The sequence below is a fragment of the Diabrotica virgifera genome, chromosome 1 (genome assembly GCF_917563875.1).
Source record: "Diabrotica virgifera virgifera chromosome 1, PGI_DIABVI_V3a".
NCBI classification, from domain to species: Eukaryota; Metazoa; Arthropoda; class Insecta; order Coleoptera; family Chrysomelidae; genus Diabrotica; species Diabrotica virgifera.
In genome coordinates, this window is record NC_065443.1 from 10,248,868 (window position 1) to 10,273,790 (window position 24,923).

Below are 24,923 nucleotides of genomic sequence, written 5' to 3' on the forward strand. Positions count from 1 at the left end.
ATAAATTCATTATTTCCTAAACCGGCGACTTTAAGGAAAATTCCGAAACGCGGAAAATTCCGAAACGGGTCGATTTTTGTTTTTAATTTCCGTTTTTTTGGCATATATATCATACTAGTGACGTCATCCATCTGGGCGTGATGACGTAATCGATGATTTTTTTAAATGAGAATAGGGGTCATGTGATAGCTGATTTGAAAGGGTATTCAATTCTCTATTTAATAATGTACATATTAACATAATTATTTATACAGGGTGTTCAAACAAACAATTTTTTAAATAAAATAATTGACACAAAAAGAAGAATGTATGTAATTTATTTAATTCAAAATGCGTTTTACTACTGTCAGAAAACAGAAAAAAAATTTATTTGACAAATAAACATTGATTTTCGCTTATACGAAATGCTCAAACTGGCAAGAGGCAGGCGAGTGGCAGCTTTAACATTGAATTTAAGCGAAAAACAATATTTATTTGTCAAATAAATATTTTTTTCCTGTTTTCTGACAACATTAAAACGTATTTTGAATTAGATAAATTATATACATTCTTCTTTTTGTCTCAATTATTTTAATTAAAAAAATGGTTTTTTGAACACCTTGTATAAATAATTATGTTAATGTTTGTATTAGAGAATAGAGAATTGAATACCCTTTCAAATGAGCTATCACATGACCCCCATTCTCATTTAAGAAAATCATCGATTACGTCATCACGCCCAGATGGATGACGTCACTAGTATGATATATATGGCAAAAAATCGAAAATCAAAAATAAAAATCGACCTGTTTCGAAATTTTTCTTTGAAGTCGCCGGTTTACGAAATAATGAATTTATGCGTTACTTTATGGACACACTGTATTCTCCTCAGGACATTGTCGGTGGTGGTGTGGGTTGTCCAAGGTATCAGTCAGACTAATGTCAATGCTGCTGTTACATATATCAAAATAGGCTTTTCATTTTGATATAATCTTGTCGGGTTACATATCTTCTCACTCTTATTTCTAGTTTATAATCAAGTTGATTGTTGAACCAACGGCCAAGATATTTGTATGGGTCTACATATTTAAGCTGTTGGTGGTTCATATAAGGGATAAATTTTTGTTATTTGAGTTTAACATTGGTTTTCGCAGTATAGACCTTCATCCCCATTTTTTTCTGTCATTATTCCAGGAAATTTACGTGACAAGGGTTCAAAATCCATTTAAATCCATCTGGTTCTAAAGCCTTTAGCAACTGCTTCATTTTAATTCATTTTAATGACATATTCACTTTGATTAACAAGAGTGGTAATATTATTTATTCTCTTGTAGCGAAAAGCACAAAAAATTTGCTTTTATTTTGTAAGCTGTATTATCAAAACGTTTGCAATCATTTTGGATGTCTTATCGTACCATTCTCAGAGATTTTGGATCCAGGATTGTCTTTACCGGCTTATAGACCAGGGCGCATCTGTAAAAATATTAGTACATTTGGACGTTGAGAAGTGACTCATATTTTTTTGCAGAAATTACTTGAAAATAACACATATAATAATATTTGTGTTATCCTCCCACTTAAAAACGTCCGGAACATTGTTTAAATAATCAAAATGTCAAAAAATGAAGGAAAAATTCAATTTTTTTCTTCATTTTTTTATTATAACTTTAAAGGTATTCATTTCCGAGAAAAGTTGTACCGCCATAAAAGTTGTGTAATTAAATTTCCTACAATATAAGATTCGTTAAAAATTTTAAAAATTGTTAGCCTTGTTGCAAAATAGCAATAATTGCGAAAAAACGATAAAAAACAAGTGATTTTGCAAAATAAACTTTGGAATCCAGCTTTCGCAAAAAAATTCATTTTTTCAAAATGTTACAGGACTGAAAATAAAGGAGACAGCAAGTTGAATTTTTTTACATATAGAAGAATACTGTATCTTTCATTTGCAATTTGCAAAATTAAAATCGGTTAACCACTACGGCGTCAGGGATTTTTTTAAATAAACATTATTTTTTGGTGCTACGCACAAGACAGCGGATAGTTTGCTCTGATCGGGCATTCCACTGACCTTTGATAATGATTGATAAGTTTTAATTTTTAGTACATTTCGATATAAATATATAAATTTGTTTATTGCAAAATAAAAACACATACTCTGTCCTTTGAAATAACACTTTTTTTGACAAAAACTTTCTTTGTTCATATATTTTAAGTTAGATAATAAAAGTTTATTATTTTTAAACATATGCAATTGTTTAAACAATATTTCACAAAAAATAATCAAATTAGTTTGATTTTTGTGGAAATAAAATATTCAAATACAACAAAATATAGAGAAAAGAAAATAATATATTAGATAAAGATTGGAAGAAATTTTGGTGGAAATCAACTTGTGTGTATCGAACACCGCTCCTGAGCGTAGCACCAAAAATTAATGTTTATTTAAAAAAAATCCTGGCGCCGTGATAGATAATGGATTTTAATTTTAAAAATTGCAAATGAAAGGTACAGTATTCTTCTATACGTAAAAAAAATTCAACTTGCTATCTGCTTTATTTTCAGTCCTGCAACATTTTGAAAAAATGAATTTTTTTTGCGAAAGCTGGATTACAAAATTTATTTTGCAAAATCTATTAAACCTATCTTAATTAAATTTACAGTATTGTTTTATTATGTCATATAGTTTTTCTGGGTAAAATATGAAGGTCTTATGTGTAGCATAAATGGTTGAAAAACGTAAAATGCAAATATTTGTTTTTTATGGCTTTTTCGCAGTTATTGCTATTTTGCAACAAGGGCGACAATTTTTAAAATCTGTAACCAATCCTATATTGTAATTTAATTACGCAACTTTAATATCAGTACAACTTTTCTCGGAAGGGACTACATTGAAAGTTATAATCAAAAAACGAAGAACATATTCGAATTTTTTCTTCATTTTTTGACATTTTGATTATTTAAACAATGTTCCGGGCATTTTTGAGTGGGAGGATAACTCAATTATTATTATAGGAGGTAATTCCAAGAAATTCCTGCAAAAAAATTTGAGTCACCTCTCAACGTCCATCACAAAACAGATGCGCCCTAGACTATTAGGTCTCTTTATACGTCGCTCTTGCGCTGTATTATGAAGTGTAGAGTAGGATAGATAGAACAATTATACTATAATTATTGTTACAGTCCTTGTTAAAGTCTTTTTTTTTTTTGGAAATGAGTACTACTAATCTAACCTTAATTTACTTGTAGTCCTTGCTGCAACTGATGATGGCTATCTGGAGGGAAAAATAAAGAGTGGTGGAGGTCGCACTGGATACTTTCCGGCGTCGTGTGCTCAGGAAGTCCGCTTACGCCATCACAACATCCAAGCTCCGATGATGGTAGCGAAAGATCCGAGACCTCCGAGTCAGACCAGCAGCCGAGTACTGGGTAGGAGGGAAAGTACCTCGAAGCATTTTGCTACCGCACCAAGAACAACCAAGAAATCGTAAGTCCAAAAAAATATTACGTAAAGAGTAGACGTAAAAAATGCTTATTTTTAAGAAATAAAATTACTTTAGTATCTACAGCAGTCATTATAATCCATTATGAATAAACAGACAACAAAATTTCTGAAATAACACAAATCATCTATGTACAACTTACTGATTGGTTAAAAGCATATGAAGAAGGATAAATAGGAGTTAATGTCCATCCAACCTGCATAGGAGCGTTAAAAATGCTACTTTAAAGCACTAGTGCTTTAAAAATTTTAAGGCACTGCAGTTAAAAGTGAATTGTCAAATTGTGAAACGGCAAAATATTTATATTTCATTTATTAACATTAATATTAATAGTACAACTTGCGCAATTTGAAAAAGGTGGTTTAAAAGGTTTTTTAAAATTTAATTTGAACTGTATTATTGCAGTTTTACCACGTTTGTAGAAAAAAAAACTATTAAAATTTGTTAGAATATACAACAATAAAAGAAGATGTTGTTCTGAAGCTATTTCCTTGTGGCATTTTTATAATCAATTATTTTAAATGGGAAATAAGCCACAATTTTACTAAAAAATGAATTTATTAACGTTTCGACGCCCAAGTCGGGTGTCGTTGTCAAAATACAAAATTATACTAAATAACCAAAAATGTTGTTGCTTAGTAAAAAATTCTTCTAATAATTTATTTAATCTGACTCATTTATATCGGCAATTCAGGCATGTCATTTTAAAGTAGAAGAATTTAAAATGATATTGCCAATATTGATGAGTTGCGTTCCTGGGACGACTTTACTAAAAGATAGTTCATTAACGAGACGTTAATAAATTCATTTTTTTAGTAAAATTGTGGCTTATTTCCCATTTAAAATAATTCATTATAAAAGTAAGATGTTATTCTATAGTTGTTATGATTTACGTATTGGCAGTATAGGCAGTTTTGATGTAATGTCAAGAAAAATATAAAAATGGAATGTCAGTCAAGTTCAAGTAAAAGTTTTTGTAGATATTGTCCTGTAATTGAGAATGAATAAATTATAATTGTTGCTATATAAGACGTTTGTAGAAAAAATATTGTATCATATACGTGTTACAAAGTACATTTTTAAGGCACTCATGTGAATTGCAGAATTCGCTTCGCTCATTCTGCAAACTTTCACATGCGTGCCTTAAAATTGTACTTATAACACTTATATCATAAATAACTATATAATTACTTATATCATAATATTTTTTCGCACTGTTTTTAACTTTCGCGTTGTCATGGTGACAATCCTTAACTTTCGCGTTGTCATGGTGATGACAATATGAGCAACGAATTACAACAAAAGTTTTTTGTGGTTTGAAAGTAGTTAGAATTTTTAAATGTCAAAGTTCTAAAAATTGTAGTATAGAAATGAATTCCAGTGACGAAGAGTTACGGCTTTTTTTATTTGTTTATCGTAGATAAAATATTGTATGAAACTGTGCGTGAAGTATTTTTTGCGAACTTACGCGATTTATAGCACTCGCTCCGTTGTCGCTAGTGCTCTAAAAATCGCGTGCGTTCGCAAAAAGCATACTTCACGAACTGTTTCATAAATAACTATTTTAACACGGTTGTAGAAAAACTGCTTTAAATGGGCTCATGCCAACTATACCAATAGAGATAAAGATGCATATATTTGTGATTTCTGCCTTGATAGCTAATTTGATATTGTTATCACAATATCCAGATTAGTACTATGTGACTTATCTGATCTTACTAATTTTTTAGGTTTGCAAACTTACCTGCTGAACCACGCACGGTGGTGCTCCATAAGGGCAAGAAGGGTTTTGGATTTATTTTACGTGGAGCCAAAGCTACTTCTCCCCTTATGGATTTGACTCCTTCAGATAAGTGTCCAGCTCTTCAGTACCTCGATGATGTAGATCCTGGAGGCGTCGCAGACATTGCGGGACTCAAAAAGGGGGATTTCTTACTCGAAATAAATAACGAAGATGTATCTTCGGCTTCACATGAACATGTCGTAGATCTTATAAGGTACTATTTCTATGTAGTCTAGTAGTCAATTGATCTCTAAAAACAAGTCGAATAAGCTGAATTTTTCTGCGTATGTCGTTTTTGGGTCGCCAAAAAAGGTGCAAACCGGGTTTCCCCCTAAAACCCCCCTGTAGGAGGGGCGAAAAACATTGATGTATGGTTTGTTCAACAGTAAATGGTTGAGTTCAATTAGTGCGGTCGTAAATATTATTAAATTTATTTGACCTGGCCCATTGTTAAGACCCACCCGGAGCGATAAGCAAGCGAGGTAGACAGAGTTGGTCTTTTGACAATTAACACTGACTAAACGGTATTCCCATAATAAAGCAAACAAATTTTACCAGAAAACATATTTAAATTTTACCTGAAACCGGGCCGTTTATACTATTATCGATTAATCCAGGATGTTTATAGTGCTAACTAATTGAACTCAACCATTTACTGTTAAACATACCATACCAAGAATCTAAATATCTTGGAATTATTGGTAAATCAATATTTTCCGATGCTCACTGGTGGGGGGTTTTAGGGGGAAGCCCGAGAGTAGGAGTAGCAAACTTTGTGCATCGTTTTTGGGGTCCCAAAAGTCAGTTTGTTCGTATGGTTTTTAGAGGTTCAGCGGCATTTTCGTCTCTGACAGCTAAAGTACTTTAGTTTTTTCAAAGTCAATTATTTACTAACGTACATATTTTAATAGAAAATCTGGAGATCTGGTCCAAATGACGGTCATGTCTCTGGGGCCCCCCGTTTGTGGGGTTCTTCCTATGAGCAAGTCGACCATCTTACCAGGAGGTACAGGCACTATTCCGTTGAGTAGTCGATTTGCTACCTTACCGAGGAAAGCGGTAACCTATGGCGGTACATTGGGCAGGTCAACGCAGGCCCCGTTGCCGCCCAGAAGAGATCCAAAGACCACGCTTAGCGTCGGCAGAGCAAGAGCAAAGAGCATGGTCGCGGGATTAGGTAAGAGATCTTTGTTTTTATATTTATTTGCCTCTATTATGTGTGTTTGTGTATTACATATCTAGACCTGGATCCCGGATACCAAAAAAATTTGATTAATAGCAAGCTGAAAATTTATTAATAGATTACCGTTGTCTAGTCGGACAAATTTTGATGTATGGGAACACTGGAACAGGGGAAGTTTTAATTGTGGAACAGGTTAAAAATTTGGAACGCCATCTACGAAAACGTTCCATGTATTTTGTCGGACATAACTTCCAATTGATTTTTTACCATTTCATTAAACTTTCATGCAAAAATCAGACTGGTGTTTATCACCAACTGGCAGTTTAATGAGTGGAACACGAAAAACATGTCAAATGACAGGAATCGTGTTGGTTAGTAATAGCAGTCTGATTTTTGACTGAGAGTTTAATGAAAGGATAACAAATCAATTGGATGTTTTGTCCGACAAAATACATGGGACGTTTTCGTAATCTGACGTTCCAAATTTTTAAACTGTTCCACAATTAAAACTTCCCCTGTTCCAGTGTTCCCGTTCATCAAAGTTTGTCCGACTAGACCGTTAAGCTATTAGCAAATTTTCAGCTTGCTATTAATCAACTTTTTTTTTGGTGCGCGGGATCCAGGCCTAATAATCGTTGGGCTCAAAAGTTCGTAGGCTAGCATAGAAAAAAAAAATTTTTGATAAAATTTGATGTGATTATTCAATATAGTTGTCTTGAAGGTCAAGGGAGGTACAACGATTATAGCGGTCATACAACTTTTCAATACCATTTTTATAATAAAATTTGTCTTTAGAAGCCTCAGTTTCGGCGACTACGTCTTCATTGGTGTTAAATTTCTTTCCAGCTAGCATTTTCTTGAGATCAGCGAGCAGGTGGTAATCTCTGGGAGCCATTTCTGGTAAATAAGGTGGCTGCGAAAGCAATTCGAAGCCCAATTCATGAAATTTTGCCCCCGTTTTCATTGGTTTGTGACACGGTGCGCTGTCTTGATAAAATAGAACTTTCTTCTTCTTCTTCAAATGGGACCGTTGTTTTCGGGATTTCGTCCTTCCAGCGCTCGAATAACGCAATGTAATAGTCGTTGTTAATGTTTTCCTAATTTCTAGATAGTCGATGAATATTATACCATGCGCATCCCAAAGTAATCATGCCATAATCTTAGCAGCTGACTGTTGCGTCTTTCCATGCTTTGGAGTCGGTTCATTACATGCAGTCCACTTGGCTGACTGTGGATTAGACTCTGCTGTGAAATTATGGAGCTATGTTTCATGTATTGTAACATATCCACGCAAAAATTCGGTTGAATTACGATTGAACAGCTTCAACTACTTCTCAGAATCATTCATTCGTTGTTGTTTTTAATCGTTTGTGAGCTCTCGCGGCACCCACTTAGCAGAGAGCTTTCGCATACCTAAACATTCATATTCTTGGATATCTTTAGATTCTCAGCTATCTCGAACAGCTTCACTTGACGATCATCCAAAATTATTTTGTGGACTTTTTTTTCCTGTTTTTCTCGGTAACAGCGTCTTTCCAGGTGAACTGTATGCATCGTCCTCGGTGCTCATGTCGCCTCGTTTAAACTTAGCAAACCACTTCTCAACGGTTGATATTCCTGGAGTAGAATCCGAATAAAGTTTATCAAGCCAAACCTTGGCATCAACAGTTTTTTGCGAAAAGGCAATGCTTTATTAAGACACAAAATTCCTTTTTATCCATTTTTTTAAACTAACACAAGTTGCTTCACTCAAAATTGTATATCTCACAAACTAATAGCCTCTCTCTGAAGCAATCGTCAGGACTTATTTATGGGTTATTATAATCTACCGATTGCCCAGATCGCCAATAAATGTTGAATAATTCTTTTTAATAATATTAACTGTTTTTACTAGGAGGAGAAAAAGATGAGACTGATGATATAACAAAATCGAGTTCCGCGGAGTCGATACACCAATCCACTCCAGGTAGTACTTGTACCTCTACTCCGGTTCAACCCCGAACGGCGTCGATCAGACAGCGACCTTCCTCTACTAGTCTAAAACATTCTGTGTTAGAAGAGCTTTTCCAGAAACAGAAGGAGAGCAGCATCATGAGCCAAAGCTCCTTGATGAGCAGCTCCAGATTCCAGTGCTCCAATTCTTCAGGTTCGCCCAGCAAGGGCAGGGTGTATGCCAGTGTTGCTGAGATGAAGAGAAGTAAAAGCAAAGTAAGTAACATATTTTTGATTTCTTAGTTTATCATTCTCAGTTTTCTAATTGTTTCTTCTTCTGTAGGTGTAGTGTCCGTATTCAGACGACGTTAGCCGTCATCATGTTCAATTCCCTGAAACCTTGCTCTGTCTCGAAGTCAATGAAACAAACATAAACGTTCTTTCGGAACTCACAATTTTTTTTAATTCCTGCCTCTCAAAATAGTGCTTTTCTAGTTCCTAGATCATTTTTAAATCAAGATTGCTTATGGCTTATACTACTTTAACTGCCACCCTAAATAGCGTGGTTGTACCAATACCAAACCAATCTCGCAAGTTCTTCAACCATGAAGTCCTTCTACGTCCTGGACTGCATTTGCCTGCTATTTTCCCTTGCATAATATTTTGAAGGAATACTCTGTTTTGTATAATTCTTAAAAGTATCTTACAGTGTGACTCATCGAATTTCGATCTTAGAGTGTGACTCATCGAACTGATTAGTCTACAATGCTGCATTTGGTGGGCCAGCTTTTCTTTGGTAATGTTAAAAACGGAGACTCCAACCAATTATCTGGTATTGTTCCTTCCTTGTAAATTTTATTAATGGTAGTAGTTAAGCAGGCAATGTTTTCCTCGTCCCAAAGTTTACGTAGCTCAGCAGGGATTTGATCTGATCCAGGCACTTTATTATTTTTGGCTTGCTGTATTACTTTTCTGACTTCTAATTTCAGTATAGGTACTGGTACCTCTGTCTAACTGGTTGTCACAACTTAATCGTTTATATTCTTTTATTCGCTAAAATCGCATGAAGATCATAACATATATTATACACAAATAATTAATTTTTGTTTTAGAACCCCAAAGTGAAGTTCACAGAACTTTTCACCGGTGGAAAAGAACTGAAACGAACCTTCCACAGCACTCCTGATTTGGTTCAAGATCTAGCTTACAATTGTCAAACGTTGCCGAGCAAATTCCATCGCAGTCAAGAGGATATTTCACTCTTACTGGGAAATAGAAGTTTACCACCTCCGAGTCATCCCCCACCCCCGATACCTTCTCATGTGCAGCTGGTGAAGGTGGACGTTTCCAGAGGAAAGCACTCAGAGTATGATCACTTGAATAGGGAAATACCAGATGAAGGTAAAGGTTTTTTAAGTATTGTATTTATATATGATTAAAAAACCAAAATTGATGTACATAATAAAAATTATATTTTGCGTTTTTTTTTACGTTTCCATTTCAATATGCGAATTGAAAATTGAAAATTCTTGTAGTGCCCATCCGTTTCGGTTGTTGGCGACCATCATGACAATCTGTACTTTGCACGCTGCTGCTCTAAAAAGATTTGTGGTTGTTGTGTTGAGCAACGTACGTAGATTTTTCAGCCAGGAAATCTTCTGACTTCTTGGTCCTCGTGTTCCTTTCTTTTCACTGCAAGATTAGTGTCAGTAGTCCATATATTTCGCTGCTCCTCATGATGGGACCAAGGTATTCGATTTTAGAAGGATTTAGTATGTAAAATAGTATTCAAAGTTTTTGTCTCTCTCTATCCGATTTTTTTATATTTCTAATATTTCTTTTGGTCGCTCTCCCTTTTTGTCTTTGACTCTAAGTATCTCAGTATACTTTTATATCATTTGTTGATCTCCATATATTTCCCTCTCTTCTTTTCTTACTTTCTTTTGGTGTGTGCTTTTTTCACACTTCCTCTTTTCTTTGTTTTATATTCCTTTACCTTTTGTCTCCTTCTTTAAGTTCTTCCCTGGGGCCTGGGGCTGCTACCAGTTATTCCCTGATGTTGTTCTATTTGCGTCTCTAGCCTTTTAAGGCTCTCTTTTTTACCACTGTCTCAAGTTTTCTCGTTCCTTATAATCCGAATCCAAATCTAGCAGACTCATCTAAATTACTTCAGGGAAAAAATAAATAAAGTTTGATATCCCAAGATTACCAACGGCCAGTAATAAATTTTAACAGTTCATAATTGGTTTTACAGCCCGACCAAGTTCACTTTATATTTGAGATTTGGATGCGCATTGTTGCTGACGTTCGGTTTTTGCAAATTTTTTGAATTGTGTTTTGGTATCGTCTCGCCAAGTAAATAAATACCTGCACGGTACTAAAACGGTACTAAAATCAGAAAATGTGGAAAACCGAACGTCAACAACAGTGCGCATCTAAATCTCAAATACAAAGTGAATTTGGTCGTGCTGTAACAGGTTTTAACAGTTTTTAACGGTTATTAACAGATATTGACATTCATTATCTGCTCATTATTTGATTCTGTTTCTCTTCTGGGCAAGTTAATATTGGAATAGCGTCCGCAGACTTAGGATTCATAATTATTTTGCCATCTATAGTATTTCTACCTCTGGTATAATTGTTTTAATGCAAATTGCTTCTAATCCCGTTTCGTTATAACAGTTATTAACAGCAATTGGCAGTGATTAGTTATTATTAACCGATTTTAACAGTATTAGTTTTTTCTAACAGGTTTTAACAGTTTTTAACAGCTTTTAACAGTTTTTAACAGTTATTAACAGCTATAAATATTTTTAGGTATCGTATCTTCCTTTAACCCAACAGCGAGTGCAAAGTTGTATGCGTCTCCTGAAGATATGAAAACTGTCGGCTACAGATCTAAAAGTCTACCATCTCATACATCTAAAACACAAATCAGAAAGTCGCAGAGTATGAGAACGAACAATACCTTCAAACCGACGAATAACAACAACGTTTCGAATAAAGTACCAGCTGACACACAACAGAGTAATCCCTACGCTCAACCAATCAGGGCTTCGAGGTCGCATTCTACCGGTAAGTTGACAAAAATTTTTACATGCATCAAGTTTAAAATACTTTAAGTTTGTTAATGTTAACGTCTATGCTTCCATTCCATACAAGAGAGCAGGCCAAACATAACACTTTCGCATCTTATACTTCAGGTTGAAATCCAACTTACGATCAATGATTACAAAGATTCAAAACAGCTTTACTGGATTGTTTTACCCTGATATTTATTTAAATCTCAGAGTTGCAACTATACATATTTATCGTTTAGCAGACAACTGAGGTATTTAATCTATATTCGCCGATTTCGAGTAATTACATAAAACAGTGCAACTGGAATTAAAAAAGTTAATATTATTAAATAAAAATAGATGGTTTCGTTTTGATTCAATTCGAGTCTCTTACCAATCCTCTGACACCTGTTTCTAGGTTTACCAGTTACCAAAGAGGCTTTGTAATAAGACTGAACTGAATCAAAAGGCATCGACTGGTTGGTAAATATTTAAGTTCATTATTATTAGTTAACTTCCATGTGACCCCTATCACTGTTTCGCATTGTACTTGGTGGTGGAAAAACACAAAACAAAACAACTTTTTGGGAATATTCCACACTTTTTTCTTCATGTTATGTGTGTCTTTAGTGTAGTTTTATTGCTCAATATTCTTTTGATTTACCACTTGAGGTAACTTCATACTGTCATATTCAAACTCCTGTGCACTGCACAGTGTGCAGTATATTTCCAGTGTTCTGTAAATGAATCACATATTTCAGAAACCCCACAAGTACGCCGAACATCATTTTTCGTCGTGGACAAAATACTGATTTGCAATCAACTGCTGTTATTTATTACAATTTTAATGAGATGTTTGTGTGCATATGAGTGTTTTACAATGATTTTCTTCATTTTGAATATTAATTTTTACTTTCTTGCCAATTTTACAAAGAGATTTTGTCGCTACACTTACGGGGTTTCTAAATTACAGGTTAAAATAAAAAGTATTAAAAAAATACAAGATTCTTTGTAAAAGGTATATTTAAAAGACCTCAATAAGGGTTACACCGCAAAACAAAACGTTTTCGGATTAATAGGTAATCCATCATCAGTGTTAAGCCAATAGCATGCATGCGTGAGCCACCAAAAAGTTATGGATAAGACCCCTTTAAAAGTTTCAAGATATTAAATGATACTACATATTTTTAATAAAACAGAAGGATGTTGCAAATATTCCTGGATATAACTCAGGGCAACACAGGACTCTAACCCACGTGAATGTGATATGCAAGGAATGAACCTCACATATCCAGGAATATTTGCAACATCCTTCTGTTTTATTAAAAATATGTAGTATCATTTAATATCTTGAAACTTTTAAAGGATTCTTACCCATAACTTTTTGGTGGCTCACGCATGCATGGTATTGGCTTAACACTGATGATGGATTACCTATTAATCCGAAAACGTTTTGTTTTGTGATGTAATGTAAAGGATTTTGTATTTTTTGTGATTTATGGTATACAGCCAGCTACAGGAATTTTATTTTCCTCGTGGATTTTTAAAAAGTATTACTTGCAAAAAAGTGAGATGTTTGTTTAGTTATATACATTAAATATGTCGTAAATACAAAGTTGGTCAAGAACGTCATGTGGGTCCACTACTGGCCATCCAAAATTCTCCTCGTAGAAGCTCTGAACATTAATATGTTAAGCAGAATTTTAACTTCTGTAGATCTCTTATTTTTTCACATTAATTGCTATACACCCTTTTGGATATGCTGCCGTCTTTGGGAGAATAGGTTTTGAGTTGGTCTTACTTAACTGATATTCAAACTGTACTGCTGAGTCAATAAAATCAAGTGCTACAACATAATCAGGTTTTCTTGAATCATGCGTAAACTGCATGAAGGATGCAATAGAAAAAGTTTTTTTCATTTCTCTAGTAATTCCACGAGCATACGAGTCAACAGACAGTTTTGCTTATAGTACTTGGGCCACCATGACTTATAGTCTATTATCATATCAGTATGCACTACATAAATAGAAAATTTTTGTCTTTGACTGGCATTCGCTATTAACTCCAAGTAGTCCATTACAGTGTAAATTCGATCTGTTTTCTTCATTTTTCATTTGGCTACAGCAAAATATCTAACACATGAAAGAAATTTTAACTATTTAGAATGGGAAATAAGCCACAATATTATTAAAAAATGATTTTTATTAACGTTTCGACGCCCAAATCGGGTGCCGTTGTCAAAATACAAAATATTATTAATATAAACAAAAATGTTGTTGCTTAGTAAAAAAATTCTTCTAATAATTTATTTAATTTGACTCATTTATATCGGCAATTCAGATACATATGATACATTTTAAAGTAGAAGACTTTAAAATGATATTGCCAATATTTATGAGTTGCGTTCCTGGGACGACTTTACTGAAAGATAGTTCATTCGATTACATGAAATCAACCCCAACTCAAGAATATCCGTCACAAAAAAATTATAGCATGTGATCTGTCTTTAAAAAGACAACCACATGCAACGGTGACATTAAAATTCTCGCGTTAGAGATCTCATAGTAAATCACGAGGGAAAACCAGGAAAAACCTCGTGATACTATCCCGACATCGTAAGTATTTGGTCTTACATTTAATTTACTCTCAAAATTAATACCAAATTCTGACTTTACTATAATTTTGTTTAAATTATAAATAATATCAATAATACATGGGTATATAAGTAATACTAAAATATAAAATATGTACTAACTCGACTATTGACTTACTAATTGTGGTATTTTCTTTCTATTGACTTCCTCTTTCAGTATGGATATCCACATCCTACTGCATTCCACCGAGGAATTTGCGACACAATTGGTTTCGTTTAGCATAATTAGAGCCGCTTCTTTGATTTTTCTCTTTTTACTATCTGTTTCTTTCAGGACTATACTTGAATCTCTCCACTGAACTCTATGTTCATTATCCCATGCGTGTTGACATATTTGAGATCTATCAAATTCTCTATTTTTAATATAAGATTGATGTTCGCTTATTCTAACGTTTAATGGTCTTGATGTTTCACCTATGTAAAACTGTTCGCATTCATTATTTTTAATATAATTATTTTCATTATAAACACATTAATTTTGAGAGTAAATTAAATGTAAGACCAAATACTTACGATGTCGGGATAGTATCACGAGGTTTTTCCTGGTTTTCCCTCGTGATTTACTATGAGATCTCTAACTCGAGAATTTTAATGTCACCGTTGCATGTGGTTGTCTTTTTAAAGACAGATCACATGCTATAATTTTTTTGTGACGGATATTCTTGAGTTGGGGTTGATTTCATGTAATCGAATGAACTATCTTTCAGTAAAGTCGTCCCAGGAACGCAACTCATAAATATTGGCAATATCATTTTAAAGTCTTCTACTTTAAAATGTATCATATGTATCTGAATTACCGATATAAATGAGTCAAATTAAATAAATTATTAGAAGAATTTTTTTACTAAGCAACAACATTTTTGTTTATATTAATAATATTTTGTATTTTGACAACGGCACCCGATTTGGGCGTCGAAACGTTAATAAAAATCATTTTTTAATAATATTGTGGCTTATTTCCCATTCTAAATAGTTAAAATTGTAAAAATGCCACAAGAAAATAGCTTCAGAACAACACATGGAAGAAAAGTGAGATCTCTAATGGGGAAATGTTGATTAATCAAAACGTCCTGTAGATACCAGGGTGGCAGATAGTCGAATCATTGTATGGTTTTTATTCTGTCCTGCACATCCGTCCGAAAATATGTGCTGGTGTCGTGCTGTTTCAGACAGAACAGAATCTATATAGTGCATTATGAATGAACATACATCATTACAACCTTTTTCCAACGCCTTCATGATTTATGTAAAACATTGCGGTGTCCGTGTGGAGATCATGAATTTCAAATACACTAATAGTCAGTTGATGGAGACAAAATACCTCTTGGACTGGAATATTGGGTAGCATTAAATTTTGGAGAACATTAAAATAAGAAATTTAGTATTTTCCAAGGAGTCTTGCCACTGCGCACAATTCACGTTTTACACCATGTAGTACAGAATCCCCTCAAATGCGGTACTTAAGGGATTTCTGCATTACACGGTTAAATACAGTATTGTCTGAATACACTAACACTAAATAGTCGAACAACGGCGGGGTTTCTGAATTACATGGATGAAATTCCTCTTTTACAACCCATACCCGACATAATCTAAATTTCCGTTAAAATGTTACTTACGGATTTTCTGAAATATGTGATTCAAATAATATCCAGCATTATTGACTCCAAGTAAAAGTATTGTCCTGTATGACACTTTTTTTGTAACAAAGACCAAAAAAGTTTTAAGGTAAAATTAAAGCATCAAATTGAGCAATTTAGTACTAAAATATATGGACTTATTTTGTTTTAAGGGTCCAGAGAACGTAGGAAAAAGGTACCGTCAAGCAAATCGAATCCAAAATTATCACAGCAACCTGGAGCACCCCCTATACCAGAACCAGATTACAGCTGCACTGATTCCGAAGGGGAAAGCGAAAGTGTTCCTAGGAAAACTGACAGTTTAGCTAGTCGAATCAATAGTATACAGCTTCAAGCTACAGAAAATAGTGGAAATAGTAATGCGAGGTAAGTAACAATTAGACAATAATTATATTATCACTAATAACAGAAATCACATTTTTTTATGTTGAAACAATTGTTCTGGTGCCGTACACGCGCTGGCGTACTTTGTACGCCAGATATAAGAATTCTACTGGAAATATATTTAAAAATTTAATTTTTGACCTTGCTTATTTTTCTAACCTATCACTGGAATGTGCTTTACAATTTGGTTTTAGTTTCGTTATAATCGGCGTTCTGGAAAGATCGTAATTTACATTTTATTATTTGTTGTTTCCGGTGGTGGACAATATACCCCAGGATTATATTACTATAAGTCGTAATATAAGTACATATTTTAATTGTTTTTTAGTCATTATGGCAAAAACTATATTTTTCTTTGTAAACAATACTTTTTCTCCTGTAAATCACATTTAAAAAAATTTTTTATTAGTAATTTTATTTATCATGGAATCCAGTTATTCCATGATTCCAGTTATAAATCCCAATTGACTTAGTTAAAAGGAACTCCAAGTATTCACTGATACCGAATAAGGTTTATAACAAACAACTAAGTGTATTTTTTCAAAAAAAATTAAACAAATCCGCTGTTTTTAAGTGTATTTTCTTGTGGCGTACAAAGTACGCCACGCGTGTAGTTATGGTATAACTTGATGCGCGGGTAGTTAAAGGAAGACTAAATTTGTCGCTCCTTAAATTACGGCCTAGATATGAAACCTTTCTCTGTTTAACGATGTTTAGAAGCTGTCTTTGGATATTATCTTTCCTTAAGACCTCTTCATTTGTAACCATGGAATTTTACGCAACGTTCTGAGACACCTCATTTTAAACGATTCAATACGGTTTAATGATATTACTTTCAACGGCCAGGTCTCGTAATCGTGCATTATTATTGGCCATATGTAGGATTTTAGGATGAGAATAGAGAGACCCAAAGGAGTTTCGCACTGAAAAAGGCAGTTGAAGCTGTTAAAAGTATTTCTAGCTATTACTACTCGTATCTTCTTCATCATAGTCTCATTTACTGATTAAGCTATGTCTACAAGTTGTTCTATTGTGCTTGCATATGAGATTGTCTACTGATTATCATTAATTTAGTTTTTTTACGTTACTATTGAGACCATATTCCTCTCCCGCTGTATTAATATTATTTGCTGTCTCTTGTAATTCTTTGATGTTGTCTGCTATTATAACTGTATCGTCAGCATATCGCAAATTATTTATGAGAATTTTCTTTATTTTGATAACTTTTTCAATCTGCTGTGAAAGTTGAAAGATCTTTTCTACATAAATATTAAACAGCAGAAGGAAGAGGATGCAACCCTGTCTCACGCCCTTACTTATTTGTAGTTGTGCTGTATATAGACCTTGGAGATCCTTAATTCTGCGTTTTGATTCCAGTACAACTGTTGAATCATCCTCAAATATTTTCCATCCAGACCAATCTCCCTTAACGCCTACATTAACACTTCATGTCTTGTCAAAAGTTTTTGGTTATCTATTTTTTGATCTTTCTTATTAACTGATAGGTTGGATTCTAAATAAAAATATATTTTCTTGATGGTGCCTATCCACTTTGGATGTTGTCAAACATAACTTTATTTACAGCTGTATCCAACAGATCACTGGTTTTCGAGAACCATTTTCTGGTTCTTGCTCTCTTATGTTTACTGTTACTACTGCTTGTTGTCTTCTTTATACTTTATTTCTTTTTTTTTTGTGATTTTATCTATTGCTTCTTTAAAGCCTCTCTGTATAATTTCAGAATATTCTAGCTTTTGCAAAGCTAAATTCTGCCTTTCCATAGTAACTTCGGTTACTGTCCATGATTCTACTTTATAAAGTAGAACTATACTTAAGTAGAAATGCATGAGCACAGTTTTTATGGCAAAAGATTACTAGTAGAAACTGTTGCTATAAATAATTTTCAAACATACTATAGAAACATGAATTTCATTTCTAGTGATAGATCTCTGATTCCTTGTATTTGATTTTGGTAAATATTGCACATGCTGAATACAGCCCAACCCAAACTTATTCTTCTAAATAATTCATATGCTTGGATATCTCACGTTAATCTTATTCCGTGACCCTAATACAATCTTTTCACAAGTTCTATGGGTGATTTCTCGATTTCTGTTAGCACATTGGGGACGAGATCGGTGATCATTTTTGTTTTTCCGTAGTTTATTTAATCCGACTCTCTGTGTTACTTGTTGTAGTTGTTGAAGCATAACTCTGGCTTTTCCTAAGTCGTCTGCTATAAGAACATCTTTCCATCGATCTTAATACCCTTTGAGTGCCACTCTAATCGTTTAAATGACTCCGTCACTTATATAAATAGTTTTGGCGACAAAGTATCCCCTTGCAGCACACATCTGCCAATTTGTATGTTCTAAATGATGCAATGAAGTTCTGCAAATAATATTCACATATCTGTGGTCTATTTTGCATTCTGACAGTGCTTTTAAGATAGCGACTGTTTCTACTGTGTCAAATGCTTTGTGGAATCAACAAAAATAAGAACAACTGGTCTATTATATTCTATAGACTTTTAGATTAGTTATAATTATTTCTAATTACACTACTGTTTTTAGTGGAAGTTCTTCGGGGAGCAGCTCGATACCGCATAGCTTCAGCGTCGAGGAAATCCAACGCGGCCGATCCCTCCTCAAATCCTCCAAGTCGTACCCAGACGATCTTCTAAAGAAACAGAAAGAGGCGGATGCTGCTTTAGAAGACGGTGATAATAGCTCGTCCGGGGTCAGTTCCGATCAGGAGATTATGCCCTGCGGGAATACCGAGCTCACCGAACAAAACAGTATAGTGCCTGGTAATAAAAACCAGAGGGCACAAATAGGTGAGATTTTGTTTATCGCAGAGATATAATCTAACCATGGTACTAACCGTAGTACTAACCGTTGTAGATGGGTGCTAATTTATGTTAGAATCTGATAAATTGGATCTAGTACTAATAAAATTTTTATTTATTTGTTTATTGTTTTGTTACCTGACTCAACTTTTGATACAAAAGATAATTGCTTTTACTCAATCTATGTGTTGGTGGCTGTTACGTTAAACAAAATAAAAATAAAACTGTTTTCTTTATTGACTTAATAATATAAGTCACAATTAATTATAATCAATTTTGGAATTGGAAATCAAAACTCAAAATCGAAATTGTAGAAAAACGTAATATCATTACAATAAAATTATTTTTTTTTATTTACAAACTCGCATCAGCCTGTACGGCTATTAGCGAAAATGATAGTTTTGTTAACAATAATAATAACTATAGAATACTACAATTAAATTTTATATAAACAGTTTATTGCTTTTAAGTATTGAAGGATCACTTTGGAACCGCACTTTGAGAATAGTATTTTCAAATCGTCCGGGATTCCGAATTGAACTCTTTCCGCACTGTATAACGGGCACTCCACTAGAAGGTGTTTTATTGTCAGAGGGGTCTCACAAGCATAACACTCCGGTTGAGGATCTCGTGTCATCAGATGACCATGCGTGAGGCGGCTATGACCAAGCCGCAATCGCGAGATGATCACTTGGGAAAATCGATTTGTGGAATTATCAGACCATCGTTGAAATGTTGGTTTTACCTCAAATAACTGCTTCTGGTTTTCATGCCATCTGCTATTCCATATATCAACTATTTTGCTGTGGAAATATGATTTTAGATCTGACGCTGGAGTTGTTCGATAGATCTCTATGGTTGCGTCCTCTAAGGCTTCTTGAGCATGTTTATCTGCCAGTTCATTTCCAGCGATTCCAATATGAGATGGAACCCACAGGAAAGCAACATTTTTGTGATTTAGATTGTGCAATTCTTGTCTTATGAGTTTGGCCACAGGGTGGGGAGAATAGATTTTAGAGATGATTTCTAAAGAATTTAAAGAGTCCGTAATTATGAGAAAGTTAATTTGAGAACTTTTCCTAACATGACTTAGGGCTTATATATATCGCAAAGAGTTCTCCTGTTAAGATAGTGTTAGTCCCCTTTAGTTTATATTTCTTTATTTCATTATGTGTTACAAAGGCAGATGCTACACAATATTTAGTCTTTGATCCATCAGTGAATAACTGTTCGAATGAGGAAAATTGAGAAATTAAGGTTTGATATTTAGAAATAATTATATGACGATTGGTTTCTTTCTTATTTTCTAACGCTAGATCCATTATTAAATGAGGAGAAGATATTAGCCAAGGAGGGGGAGTTGGTATTTTGCTAGGATAGATTTTAGGAACTTTAAGGTGTAGTTCATTTATGATTCGTTTGCATTTTTCTTGAAAGGGAATGTGAGTTTTTGTATGCTGAGTACTTGAAGAGCAAATAGTTTGGTGACATTGTGAAGAGTACCGCTTCACTGCGTATGAGAGTATTAATTCCTGTCTTCTTAAATCTAAAGGTAGTTCGCCGAGTTCGGCCTGAAGACTTATAATAGGAGTTGTTCTAAATGCACCACATATTATTCTAAGAGCGTTGTTTTGTACCATATCTAAAACTTTTAGAGTTGTTTTTGAAGCAGATGAGTAAGCTTGGCATCCATAGTCAATCTTGGAACGGATCAGATTTTTATATAATGTGAGTAGAGTCCTACCGTCCGCTCCCCAGTTTGTACCAGAAAGACATTTCAAGAGGTTTAGTCTTTTTTGACATGCTGCTGAAATATATTTAATATGTTCTTTCCAGGTTAAAGCTTGATCAAATATTAGACCTAGATATTTAATTGTTTCTACATATTCGAGTCTCTGACCTCCAAATTTTAAAGTAGGTATCTACTTTATCTGCTTTGGTCTCTTTGAAAATAGGATACAGCGAGTTTTGGATGAAGCAAATTGAAAACCACTCTTTTTAGACCAAGATATAAATTTATCGAGTTGATCTTGTAGTAATTTGGCCATACTCTGTATATTGTTTCCCTTTAAGAATATTATGAGATCATCAGCATATAATCTGGCTTGAATGGGTTTATTCATTGATTTGATTATATCATTAATAGCTACAAGAAAAAGCGTCGGACAGACCACTGATCCCTGAGGTGTGCCATTTTCTTGATATTTCACATTAGATAGAAGACCGTTTACTTTTAGCTTGAAATTTCTATTTAGGAGAAAATTTTTAACAAAAGCGAGTATATTTCCTTGATAACCCCATGATTTCAGTGATGATATTATTTTGTGATTCCAGGCCATATCAAATGCTTTATGCAAATCAAAATAAATTGCAATACATTTCTGGTTGTTACAGAAGGCGTTATTAATATGCGTTTCTAGATCTACTAAGTTGTCGGTGGCCGATTTTAAAGGACGAAATCTAGATTGTTCATTAATCAGATGGTTGTTTTCTTCCAGACACCACAATAAACGTTTATTTATAATTTTTTCTAAAAGCTTACACATGACACAAGTTAGAGAGACAGGACGATAAGAATCTGCTTTGTTTCGTGGTTTATTAGGTTTTAAAATGGGAATAGTTATAGAGGATTTCCATAATCTGGGAAATTCATGTTTAGTCCATATACGATTGTATATTTTTAATAAAATTTCTAAAGCTTCTTCAGGTAGGTGTTTCAGAAAAGAAGCTGGAATGTCATCCGGACCTGGAGATGTGTCCTTTAAAGAATCTAACATCTCTCTTATTTCTCTGATTGTGATAAGTACATTTATAGGTTCATTATTGTTTACTATGTTGATGGGAATACTTTCTTTTTGTTCTTTATATGTTAGGAAATTTTTATCATAAATAGAATTTGAGGATGTTAACTGGAATGTTTCGGCTATTTTTTCTACGATTTCTGCATGGTCTGTTGTAGATGATTTATTGTCTAATTCTAATGAATCTATTCCTTGATATGAACTCGAGCCTGTTATCTTCTTTATTTTCCTCCAAACTTTTGATACAGGTGTGTAATTATTTATCGTTTCTACATATTTTATCCAGGATTGTCTTTTAGATCTTGTGGTAACCAGTTTGGCTCTAGCCCTACTCCTTTTAAGTTCGATTAAATTTTCTAGATTTTTGTGTCTTTTGTACTTTTGAAGAGCTTTCTTACTTAGTTTAATAGCTTCTTTACATTCTTCATTCCACCAGGGAGTAACTTTATCCCTTTCAATGAACTTTGTTTTTCCTATTGCTTTTATAGCTGCTTCGGTTATGATTTTATTGAATTGTAGAATTATTTCGTCTATGGAATTATCAAAACAAATCATTGAAGATTCACTACGGATAATTTCTTGAAAAAGGCCCCAGTCAGCTTTGTCTAACCTCCATTTCGGATCAGGCTTAACTGGCGTAGATTTAATCAAGTGTTTTTCTATTAAAATCGGGTAGTGATCACTCCCATATAAGTCTTTTTCTACGTACCAATTGTGATTTATTTGAAGAGTGGGTGTACAAAGTGAGATATCTATAGAAGAAAATGTCCCTGTCGATAAGTTTAAGTGGGTGCTACTACCATCGTTTAGTATTGCAAGATTTAACGTGTTCACTATATTTTCAATCTTCTTTCCGGTAGATGTAGTTTTAAAGGAACCCCAGTTAGTGTTATGTCCATTTAGATCTCCCAGTATAAATTTTGGATTAGGTACCTGATTTATTAGGTTTACAAGATGTTGTTCTTCTAGGTTATAATTTGGAGGTATATATATATTACATATGTTAACTTTTTGTGTTGTACCAATTTGTACAGCTACAGCTTCCAGATTTGTGCTTAGAGGAATTTCTTTGGATATTATTTGTTCTTTTACATAAATGGCAACGCCACCTGAAGCGTGACCAGCATTCTCCCTATTTTTAAAATATGAATTAAAAGATTTTAGATTCATGCAGGTGGAATCTTTAAAATTAGTTTCTTGAAGACAAATAATTTGTGGTGTGTATTGATTGATTAACAACTGTAACATAGGTAAACGAGTTTTAAAGCTATTTAAATTCCACTGTAAAATTTTGTTATACATAAATGATTATATTTTATTAATGAGCACAAAAATTAAAAAGTGGATGAATCACTTTCAGAATCCAAATTCGTTAAATTAATTTGTAGAGCTAATTTTTTCCTCAATTTAGTGCAGCGATATTTTGTTGTTCTGTCTTCTAAATGTGGGTGAATTTCATCCAGCATAGTGATAATAGCTACGATGTCAGAGTTATAATCCGTCGCCACCGTTACTACATCAAAACAGCCGTAGCAATTTTCTAGTAGACTTTCAACTTGCTGACTGCTGAGGCAAAAAGGAGGCGAGTGATTATCTATTAGTATTGTCTGAAAACTTTATGTTTTGTTCAGGTTTTTTTTCTGTTTTGGTCTTTTTCTTATTTTGTGTTATAGTTGGAGTTGCGAATTGGACATCCTCAGAAGTAGGAGAAGAAACAGCAGAAGCGGTACGTTTTTGTGAGTTATTTTGTGTTGAGGGATGATCGGCCTTTGTATTGTCCACCAAAATATTTTTGTTTATCTCAAGATTCATAGGGGTATTGAAAGATTGAGAGAGGGGTGAGTTTGATAGTTCTGGATTTTGTGGCGTAGATAGCTTAGACATATCTAGGGGTACGTTTTGTTTTATTAGTGAATTGTGGTCTTTGATGGGTTGTGTATTATTGGAAGAAGAAGCGGTAGTGGTGTCAGAAATAGAAAGTGCTGAATTCTGGGCCTGAGTTATGTTGTCTGATTGAATATTGCTTCCTGTAGGTATTATACTCATAGGTGGTGGAAATGAGGCAGTGCATTGTAAAGCATTGTGTCCTGCCTGCTTGCATTTGAAACAGTTGTGGCTGTCTAGTGTTAAATATAACCTATTTACTATTTCATCTTGTTCTATATAAATGTATTCCGGTAAAGATGCATTTTCTGGAGGCGAGATGTAAATTTGTCTTCTAAAACTAAGTATATGGCTGTAAGCTGGGTCAGTAGCTCCAATTCTCAGTTGTATCATTGGCGATAATAATGTTAAGCCTAGATTTTGTAAACATCCTGTGATTTCTTCATTAGAAATTGTGGGGCTTGCATTAGACATTAGCAATCTATCTGATGGGGTAATTAATCTTCGAGCAACTATACGAGTGTTATTAATTCTGATACTTCCATAATTCTTTAGAAAATCGTCGACAATGTTTTTATCTCTCAAGTATATGCATACTCGATTGTTAGAGATGCGTGAACAGTATATTATATTATATGGGTTCACTATTGGTCCAATCTGTAGGAGATAGTCTTGTATTTTAAAACCATCTATTGATGTAAAAACTACGGCTTGATCTCTGTTTGGTAGTAGATTCGAGTTCTGGGCTAACGCCGCTGAATACGACTTAGTAGGGTTATTGACGTTCTGTGACATGTTAAATATTATGAAGTAGGTAAATTAAATAGGTCTTCTTCTTCTTCTTCTTAACGTGCCCTATCAAGTCCCCTTGACGTTGGCGATTAACATGGCGAAACTGTCTCTGTCTCGAGCTATTCTAAATAGGTGTTCTGCTTTCTTTATTCCTGTCCACTCCCGGATATTCTTCAACCAAGAGGCCTGCTTTCTACCAATTCCTCTGCGTCCTTCGATTTTACCCATCATAATAAGTTGAAGAATATTATACCGGTCTCCCCTTACTACGTGTCCAAAATAGGCCATCTTTCTATATTTGATGTTATCAAGCAGCTCACGGGTAGCATTTGCTCTCTTAAGGACTGCCACATTTGTCAGCATAGCCGTCCATGGTATTTTTAGAATACGTCTGTGCAGCCACATTTCAAAGGCCTCCAAACGGTTAATGGTGGATATTTTTAATGTCCATGCTTCGACACCATACAAGAGGACTGACCAAA

General features: G+C 34.0%; 1 protein-coding gene across 12 annotated transcripts in view; it reads left to right on the forward strand.

Annotated features, from left to right (window-relative positions):
• Positions 1–24,923, forward strand: part of LOC114327524 (SH3 and multiple ankyrin repeat domains protein 2) — a 466,023-nt gene that overhangs the window by 424,109 nt on the left and 16,991 nt on the right. For all 12 annotated transcript variants that reach the window (XM_028276615.2, XM_028276550.2, XM_028276761.2 and 9 more), the window contains 8 exons: positions 3,229–3,466; positions 5,213–5,479; positions 6,177–6,442; positions 8,343–8,656; positions 9,493–9,781; positions 11,198–11,455; positions 15,885–16,098; positions 18,690–18,952. In XM_028276615.2, coding sequence (XP_028132416.2) covers positions 3,229–3,466; positions 5,213–5,479; positions 6,177–6,442; positions 8,343–8,656; positions 9,493–9,781; positions 11,198–11,455; positions 15,885–16,098; positions 18,690–18,952 — 2,109 coding nt within the window. The remainder of the gene's footprint in view (positions 1–3,228; positions 3,467–5,212; positions 5,480–6,176; positions 6,443–8,342; positions 8,657–9,492; positions 9,782–11,197; positions 11,456–15,884; positions 16,099–18,689; positions 18,953–24,923) is intronic.